Source organism: Octopus bimaculoides, chromosome 20, assembly GCF_001194135.2.
Source record: "Octopus bimaculoides isolate UCB-OBI-ISO-001 chromosome 20, ASM119413v2, whole genome shotgun sequence".
NCBI lineage: Eukaryota > Metazoa > Mollusca > Cephalopoda > Octopoda > Octopodidae > Octopus > Octopus bimaculoides.
Window position 1 is genome coordinate 22,130,514 of NC_069000.1, and position 10,650 is coordinate 22,141,163.

The 10,650-nt window shown below is 37.4% G+C and overlaps 1 protein-coding gene across 1 annotated transcript in view; it reads right to left on the reverse strand.

The window, feature by feature from the left end:
- The window catches only part of LOC106869970 (TOX high mobility group box family member 4), a 127,554-nt gene that overhangs the window by 13,400 nt on the left and 103,504 nt on the right, over positions 1 to 10,650 (reverse strand). Inside the window, exons 3-4 of the mRNA XM_014915917.2 lie at positions 6,710 to 6,822; positions 504 to 639 (exon numbers count right to left, since the gene is read on the reverse strand). Of these exons, the coding sequence (XP_014771403.1) occupies positions 504 to 639; positions 6,710 to 6,822 (249 nt within the window). The remainder of the gene's footprint in view (positions 1 to 503; positions 640 to 6,709; positions 6,823 to 10,650) is intronic.

The window sequence follows — 10,650 nt, forward strand, 5'->3', positions numbered from 1 at the left end:
ATAATAATAATAATAATAATAATCCATTCTCCCATAGGCACAAGGCCTGAAATTTTGGAGGGGGAGACTAGTCAATGAGATTAACCCCAATGTTCAACTGGTACTTATTTTTACCAACCTCAATGGGACGACAGGCAAAATTGATTTTGGCAGAATTTGATCTCAGAATGTAAAGCCAAATGAAATGCTCTGAAGCATTTTGTGCAGTGAGTTAGTGAGTCTGCCAGCTTGCGGCCACCATAATGATAATAATAATAATAATAATAATCCTTTCTACTATAGGCACAATGCCTGGATTTTGTGGGGAGGGGAGGGGGGGGTACTCGATCACATCGACCGACCCTGAAAAGATAAAAGGCAAAGTAGACCTCGGCGGAATTTGAACTCAGAATGTAAAGACAAGACAGAATGCCATCTGGCATGCTGAAGAGCCTGCCAGCTCATTGCCTTAATAAAAATAAAAATAATAATAATAATAATAATAATGATAATAATCTACTCACACTTTTGTGTTCAGGGTCAAGTCCATCCCACATGGAAGCAACAATTTTGGAGACTTCTCCAAAACTGGCATTGGGGTTCTGACCCTTAATGGCTGCTTGGGTATCACGGAAAAACAAGGCATAGGCTGATACAGGCCTGCAAATAGAAGAACACAAAGCAACACTACAGATTAGCTCAACGGTGCAGCTAGGCTAAGAATTCTAGTGCGCTGGAGGCACTACTGTTGTTCACTAGCATAAAACATGTCTATGCACGCATGCATTTCAGTAGAAAACACAACACCCCCTGCTCCATACACACACACACACACACACCTACATTTTGGTAGAACAATAATGCTACTGCAAATTAAAGTATACAGTCATTCAGAAAACAGATGGAGATAAACATCCCTACACCTCTTTTCTTCTTTCTCTTTCTCTCAGTCTTTCTTTGTTTTGTTCTTTCATTTTAGAAGGAAAACATATGCCAGATGGAACTGCTGCTGCTGTCACTGCCGTCGCTGCTAGTGGTGTGGATGACTGTAATGGTGGAGGTGCTGCTTCTGACTGCCACAATAATGGCAAGGAAAATGAGGAATGGTAATAAATGTAGGAGGGATTTGTTTGGCAGTAGGATGGTACAGAAATGAGAGAGGGAAAGAGAGAAAAGGCATGAGAGATAGATAGAAAGATAGAGATAGATAAAGAGAAAGAGAGAGAGAGAGAGATGTAAGTGAAAGTCACTTACGAAATTAGTTGATTTGAATTAGATCTGAGTTTAATGAAATAATAAGGAGAAACAATGTGAAATCAATACAATAGAGAAGAGAAACTTCCACAAACACACACGCATATAAATACACGTGTATGTGCGCACTAGTGTACACATACACACACATCTCATAATATTAATTCTACATATTACACACCACACACATCATGGATGCAAAATATTCAACATTACTGATTCACACAGACTCGCACAATACATAACCATACATGTGGTTGAGTTTGGTGCTGGTGGTGTTAGTGGGTTTGCAGAGTTAGAGCAATCTGTGTTATTTCAGAATTGCTTAAGTTTTGATGAGAAGAGGAGACAGTTGTTAGAAAATGCATGTGAGTATGCGTGCATCCATGTATGTGTGTGTCTGTGAGAGCATGTCTGTGTGTGTGTGTGTATCTATGTGTGCATGTGTGTATGTGTATAAAAACTGGTTGTAAAGTTACATAAGTAATTAAGGGCTGAGAATTTCACAATTCTGTATTCTTGAGTACTACACAGCTAATTAAAGCTATATATATGTACTCTTATGTACTGATTTCCATTTCTCCTGTTTCTTCCAAAATACCCCCCCCCCAGTTTGTGGCTGTGTAATTCCTAACCATATGGTTTCGGGTTCAGTCCCACTGTATGGCATCTTGGGCAAATGCCTTCTTATACAGCCCTGGACTACTGTAGAAGACACTTTCCTTCTCAGAAAGGTGAAAGGCCAAGCTGATCTCAGCTGTATATGAAATTATAAAATAACTGAAAACAAGATATAGTCCAGGACCTTACTATTTCTGCTAACCCACTAGCCTGAAAACAAGGATTTTCTGACAATGCCGCAAGTCCACACTTTTATAGGAGACAAGGTCAACTGAATCAATCCAGTATATTACTGGTACTCATTCTGTCTACTTTAATGAGATCTGAACTTGAGAATACTGATTTCTAACATTTGTGCCAGGCCTGAAATTTTGAGAGCAAGAACAAGTTGGTCAATTTGATGTCACCGTATCAGTAACGAAGGAAGGAAATTGCCAGAATCATTCGAGAGCATTAAACAAAATACCTTGCAGTATATGTTCTAGCTCTTTATGTTATGAGTTCCATAATTAGTATTTGTCAAAGAAATCACCACAGGCAGGAATCATTCCTTCACCTGATGGTGCAAAGAATGAAGACATGAAAATATTAAACAAACCACACTAGGATTTGAACTCAAAATTTTAAGGTAATATACAATTATGAATATCACAATGCTTTTTTGTTTAGTCCAGCACTCCAATAATATTCATAATGGTAGCCATTAAGCCTCAGATCAGTAATAACTGAAGCAATCATCAAAAGCATTCAAACCATAACCTTATTCATTTATGTTTCGTAGATGCGAGACTACATTATCCAGCACTGGTATAGTTATGTGATGCATGTGGATGAGGACAGCTGCATAAAAAGGTGCTGATCTCTAATAGTGGAGGGAACCTGTGAAATGAATGGAAGACATGGGATGAAGTAGTGAGAAATGATCTTTGGATGCTGAGCCACACTGAAGAGATGACAAGGAACCAAAACTTGTGGTGATTTGCTGGACTTGAGAAGACATGTCAAGCCAAGTAGAATCGTGGCCATCCTTACATACAGGCATGTCCTTTATGGCCACGCCCTCACTCACTCTCCCAGCTGAGAGGTCTTTGTCTTGCAGGGGCTGGTGCCATGTAAAATGCACTCGTGCTGGTTTCACATAAGTGCACCTGTGCCAGTAGCACTTGAATAGCACCCAGAACACTCTGTGAAATGGTTGGCATTAGGAAGGGCATCCAGCCGTAGAAACCATGCGAAAACAGACAAATGGAGCATGGATAGCTCTCCAGCTGGCCAGTTCCTGTCAAACTGTTCAACCCATGCATCATGGAATGTGGATGTCAAATGATGATGATGATCCTTCTTTGTAAAAATGGTGAAATGAGATTTGAGAGAGATTTGGCTGGTATTTCTAGCAGGTCAAACAATTACATAAAGGTTCCTTTATTTCTTTGTTTGTTTTGGTTCATATGACATTTTTGAATGTAGGTAAAAGGCCACAAGTTTGGAGGGGGTGAAGTGAAGGGTCAGTTAGATCAACTCCAGTACTTGATTGGCACTCTATTTTACTGAACTTGGAAACACAAAACACAGTTGAGCCTAGTGTGATTGGAACTTGCAACATAAAGGTACATAATTAAATATCATTCAACTGATTGTATCAATAATAATAATAATAATAATAATAATAATCCTTTCTACTATAAGCACAAGGCTTAAAATTTGGGGGGAGGGGACTAGTCAGTTACATCATCCCCAGTGCATAACTGGTACTATTTCATCAACCTTGAAAGGATGAAAGGCAAAGTCAACCTAGGTGGAATTTGAGCTTAGAACATAAGGATGGACGAAATGCTGTTAAACATTTTGCCCAGTGTGCCAGCTCGCTGCCTTAATAATAATAATAATAATAATAATAATAATAATAATCCTTTCTATTAAAGGCACACAGTCTGAAATTTTGTGGGAGGAGGTAAGTCAATTACATCTGGTGCTTGATATACTGACCCCAAAAGGATCAAAGATAAAGTGGACCTCAGCGGAATTTGATTAATAATAATAATCATAATAATTTCTCATATCTAACATATTGCCATTATTGTTTACACCCCACCCCAGTCAATTCTAAGTGAACAGATCTAAGATTAAAAGCCTTTCCAGTTATGACCACCAACATTTGTTATAGGCATCAAGGACTATGCTAGCTAATGTTTCCTCTCCTACTGAGATGGTGGGGTGTTGAGGGAAAATTTGGCAGCTATTTTAGGAAGGTTGGGTATCCAGTTAGAGGCTTGCACATTGGCTTCCCTTAACATGATAATAAAGACAGTGAATAGATGAATAGATGTAAGCATTTCAATATATTTTGTACAATGATGTCCTTTCCTGAGGCACAGTGTGTCCAGGAACTAAAATATAAATGTTCTTCCTGTGACACAACACCTTACAACACTAAAACAAACACAAGCAGACTTTGTGTGCATATATCAATGTGCTTGTACGTAAATATGAATGTGTGTGTACATGTGTGTTGTATGTAAAATGTAGGACTTTCTTTAAGTATGTGAATAAAGAGTGTGTGTGTGCGCACATACAAATATAACAGTGTGCATATAAATGTTGGAGTGTGTAGGAGAATACGTAATTGTGTGTCTGTGTGTGCTGGCATATACATGAGTGCATATCGTATATTAGGGATGTTTGGCTAAATTTAGCTGGAGGTACCGTTTTCTCATTCTTACAGATATAAAGGAGTAAGGAAAAACTAGCACACTTATGTACATGGACACACATATGAGAGAGAGGGCTAACAAGCGAGGGGAGGGGGATTAGTTAGTGTGGGTGTATAGAGGAATGGATATCCAAGTAAATGAAACTGAATGGTGGTTAAGGGATAATTTAGTATTGATCAGAATACCAATATTGAGGCATAAAGGGTGTAAGATTGAGAAGCTTCTCGGAAAAGAAAATCTGACATATCTCATAGTTTCTCCAAACCAATATTAAAAAGAGTAAATATATATATTTATATACACACACACACACAAAAAGAAAGAAATTACATAGGAAATTGTTAGAATGAACCAAGAGAGACCTGAAGGGAAAAGGAAGATCCAGTCATTGACTAATATTGCTTTAATTATTTTGACAAATATGAGAGTTAACTTCAGACATGTTTGTGTCTTATGACCTCATCTGGAAGCATAGATTTTACCGTGTTTGCCAAAGTAGTGATAAGAGAATTGTTAAGTAAATGTGCTATTTTGTACAGTGGTTGACACAGGTGTGGAATGACAGAATAATTTAGAGAATAAATTATTGAAGGCCACCACAAAAATAAAAAAAAAGTACACAACTGTGCTGCTGAGGCATGGTCTTGGTTATGATAGGGGAGAACTAATGAAAAGAACTAATGATCAGGCAAACTACCTGACCATCCCCACTGAAATATCAATAAGAACACTAAGTCTAAAATGTGTTAAGTTGTCAACAGAGTACAATGTTATTATGAGTCTTGACTCATAAACTGACCTTGTCTAATTCTATGACCACCACCACTGACATCATTGACAATCTGTTAATCTCTACAGAGCAAACCAGATAACAAAATTGATACTGACCTCATGGCCACTCTGCCCCCACACACAAAGGAGTATAACCCCTTAGCATTTAAACCAACCATATTTGGCCCAAATAGTCTACCTGTTTTATGTTGAAACCAGTCTAATCTGGCCTCTCACCACTTACCCTACGATGTCATTCTAAAAAATTATACAATCACATCATCACAATTTCAAAGCTATGAGATAATGCATGATTAATTCAAAACAAAGTGAATAAACAAGCATTAGATTTGACAGAGTAATCTGAAAGCTAAAGGGATAAAACACACTGTTAAAACAAACAGAGAAATTCACCACACCTGAGATGTAAAAGCTGTGGGCCAACTCCCAATCAAGCAGGCCAACCTTTTGCAAGAAGTGGGTTGTATGAGACACAGCTCATTATCAGGTGGGCTGCACTACTAACAAAAATTCAAGGTTATTTTCATTAGGCACTTGCGGTTTATCTTTCATTGCGATTTGCAGTTTATCTTACCCAGACTGTTTTTAAAATCTCATCACCTATCACTGAAACTTTTGCAGTCAGGTCAACAGGGCTGACCTGGGCTAATAATAACCACTAACATTACTACAGTTGTCACTCACAAACTAATGAAAGTTTCTCTATGTCAAGGGTGGGACTGTTTTAGTAGTAAGGATGAATTCCTAGTGTATAAATGGATATGAGAAAGATAATGAATCTTCATTTTTACAAATTCATACAGTCATGGCCAAAAGTTTGAAACATAGGTCTCAAAATTAAAATTTTTATATTAAATGCCCAAAGTAAAATTTAATTTGCAATATGTTATTACTTAGCCAAAAGTTTGGATTACAGGTCTGAAAATTAGAATTTTTATGCTAAATTCCCCAAGTTATATTTGGCCAGAGTATATATTGGACATAACAAATTTAATTTTTTTAAAATGTTCCAAACTTTTGACTACAACTATAAGTATACAACTTTACAAAATTTCTCAGTGGGCAGTTTTAAAATTGAATGTGAGCAAGAGGTTTGCTACCTCAGAGATAAGTTGTCAATTGATTTGTAAGAAATAGCAACTAAATCACCTTTAAATAACATCCTACTAAGTTAAAAAGAAAAGAGACAAAAATAGAAAAACACGTTGAATAGTGTAGATCACAGCTTGAAATAATACAGAAAAACAACAAAAATAAAGTTAGGATGACCTTGCTCAGTTCTGATCAAAAGTCAAACAACAACAAACATGGGAGACAGACTGTTTAGAACCAGAAATTTAACAAGAACTTACTTCTGTGGTTCATTTGGATCTTTCTTCTTCTTCTTTTTGGGTGCTTTCTGTTTCTTTATTGTACAGGTTTCCATAGATGTTTCCATGGCTGCCGTCCTTTTGATGCTGGCAAGCTGTAATGGAAGAAAGCACAATATTAAGAGTTGTATGCATATATATATATATATATATATATATATATATGTATGTATGTATGTATATGCAGTAGAATAAGAAATAGAAAATCCTTGGTACAGTATTATATGTTCGAAAAAATGAGTAGAAATGGCTTTTCTGATAATTCTTCCACTTTAATAATTAGATGTTAATAAGTTTACAAAACACCTAATTATCAAAGTGGAAAGATTATCAGAAAAGCCATTCCTATTCATTTTCCCATATATATGTATAAAGCAAACATTGTTAACAGTAGAGAGAGAGACGATTACATCAAACCAGCACTCAACTGGTACCTATTTCATCTACCTTCTAAAGGATGAGAGGCAAGTCAACCTTGATGGAATTTGAACTCAGAACGTAACAACAGATGATATGTTCATTATTTACATTATTTACATTTGACGGATATTTGTACTCCTCTTGTTTGTTGTTAACACAATGTTTCGGCTGATATACCCTCCAGCCTTCATCAGGTGTCTTGGGGGAAATTTCGAACCTGGGTTCTTATTCCTTAGGTATTTTTTGATGTCGTTGTTATTATTATTATTATTATTATTATTATTACTATTATTATTCAAGTCACTGCTTGGAATCAAACTCGGAATCTTGGGATTAGTAGCCCGCACTCTTAACCACTACACCATATGCCCACAGGCATATGGCGTAGTGGTTCAAAATTTCCCCAAGACACTTGATGAAGGCTGGAGGGTATATCAGCCGAAACGTTGTGTTAACAACAAACAAGATGAGGACAAATATCTGTCAAATATAAATAATTTCCTCATCTCTTAAATATAGAACAGATGATATGCTGCTGGGCACTGTGAGCAATGTGGTAACAATTCTTCCAGCTTGCTGCCTTTGAAGAGTAGAAGATAATGTTGGTTTCAGATTTTGGCACAAGGCCAGCGATTTCAGTGCAGGGGCAAGTTGATTACATTGACCCCACTGCTCATCTGGTACTTATTTTTCATTGACCCCCCACCCCCAAATGAATGAAAGGCAAAGTCGACCTTGGCAAAATTTGAACTCCAAATGTAATGACAGATGAAATGTTGCTAAGCATATTGAACAGCACAGTAATGACTCTGCCAGCTCACTGCTTTAATAGAGTAGAAGATAATATTAATACATGCATAAAGGGGGGGGGAAGCTGGCAGAATCGTTAGCATGCCAGGCTAAATGATTAACAGCATTTTGTCTGTCTTTACATTCTGAGTTCAATTTCTGTCAAGGTCGACTTGGTCTTTCATCCTATCGGGGTCGATAAAATAAGAAGCAGTTGAGGACAGAGGTTGATGTAATTGATTTAACCCCTCCCCTGGAATTGCTGGCCCTGTGCAAAAAATTCACATCAGTATCAATACATGTATAGAGGTGTAGACAATGTTGATGGATGAATTACAGGTTTCTTCAACACACACACACACAGATTAAGCGAAATCATGATAACACCTGTACCAGTGGAGCGCTAACAGCACCGTTCAAGCGTGATCATTGCCAGAGCAGCTGTCTGGCTTCCGTGCCGGTAGTTCGTAGATAGCACCATTTGAGCGTGATTGTTACCAGCGTTGCCTTCCTGGCGACATTCGAGTGAGATCGTTGCCAGTGCCGCTGGACTGGCTTCTGTGCAGGTGGAACGTAAAAAACACCATTTTGAGCGTGGCCGTTGCCAGTACCGCCTGACTGGCCTTCGTGCCGGTGGCACGTAAAAGCACCCACTACATTCTCGGAGTGGTTGGCATTAGGAAGGGCATCCAGCTGTAGAAACTGTGCCAAATCAGATTGGAGCCTGGTGTAGCCACCTGGTTCACCAGTCCTCAGTCAAATCGTCCAACCCATGCTAGCATGGAAAGCGGACGTTAAACGATGATGATAATGATTTGTTTGTATGTGTATAAGCAGGAGTAGGTGGATAGTTGAATGACCAAAACAAGTTTGCTTTACAATCATGTCGTCCAAAATTAAGCTAGCTACACAACATATTGGGCAAATATCTTCAAGCATAGCCTTGATAGCAGTCGCTTGATTTTTATTAATTCTTTTTTTTTTTTAGTATTTTTGATATTTGTGTACATTCATGTGTAAGTGTTGATGGTTACACATTTACATACTTATATACGTTTCAATAGGTGGATGTTCTTTCTACCACAAACCATTTAAGTGAGAGTGAAAAATCATGGCAAACAAAGCCAAGTACTTTTCTGCAGAGTGTGGAGACAGAAGACAGCAACTACAGGGTTGAATTTGTGGCAATATAATTAGGAGTTGAACACTTTAATTTTATACACATTAAAGGTCACATGAAAAGAAGTCCTTAGTCGTTATGGTTAATTAATATAGTTCAGAGCAATAAAATGGAAGTGAACACAAAGAGATTTCTAGATAACGGTAATCAGATTCCAACCAAGGAGTTGGAAAATTTAGAAAGATAATTGGAAATGAATAATTACAGCCTTTCATTTCTACCTGATATTATGGGAGAGGCTTCTATATGATTTTTCAACCTGTTAGAAATAACAGCTAAATCTCCCTCATCATTCCTCACTATCATCTTAATAAAAAAGGAGAACACGTTGGATATGTAGTCCCAGATACCTCTAAGAAGATAGGATAGACATGGTAGAGATGCCTGTGATCACAGGTCTATTCCATCAAGGTTGACCTGGGATTAAATGACAACAATCTGACATATTTGTGTCTCAATATGCCCGATGAAGCTGGCTAAAATACTACCTTAACCCTTTCATTACCATATTTAATTTGAAACATGCTGCCATCATTTCAATTAATTTTGAAAATAATGAATTTAGTAAAATAACATGGAATTTTGATGGAAGATTTTAATTTAGATTTCTTTAACCCTTTAGCACTTAAACTGGCCATATTCAGCCCAAATATTCTACGGTTTATGTTCAAACCAGCCAGATCTGATCTCTCACACTTACCCTACAATGTCATTCTAAAAATGCGATGATCACATTATCGAACTCCCAAAGCTATCAGACAATGCATGATTAATTCAAAACAATGTGAATAAATAATCATTACATTTGACAGAGGAATCTGAATACTAAAGGGTGAAACCAAGAAGTTTGTATCATAGAACAATGTGCATTCTCAGGTGGGTTGGTATAAAAAGAGTTAACCTTTTTGATACCAACCTGCCTCAGATCACTCCTGATTCTATGATACAAATTCACTGTTTTAAAATGAACTAAATTAAAATCTTCAATCAAAATTTTGTGTTAATTTATATTCCAAACACAAGCTTAATAAGAACAAAATTATTTTAATAAATTCTTCACCGGTTTTAAAATTAACTGAAAGAAAGGCAGTGCATTTCAATAGAAATATCGTAACAAAAGGGTTAAAGTGAAGACTACACCTTCAAGTTCTAAATCTTAGAGTAGGATGCCTCAGCATAAAAACAAGATGGAAATAGCTTAATTGCTGGTTAAATCCCCAGTCTGCTGCCTCCAAATCATAGGTTTACACAAACTGAGCTGACCTACAAACAACCCCAGAAAATATCACTACTACAAATCATACACATTTATACATAGGTGCAGGAGTGGCTGTGTGGTAAGCAGCTTGCTTATCAACCACGTGGTTCTGGTTCAATCCACTGTGTGGCACCTTCGGCAAGTGTCTTCAACTATAGCCTCGGGCCGACCAAAGCCTTGTGAGTGGATTTGGTAGATGGAAACGTATATATATATATATATGTGTGTGTGTGTGTGTGTGTGTGTGTGTGTGTGTTTGTCCCCCCCCCCACCATC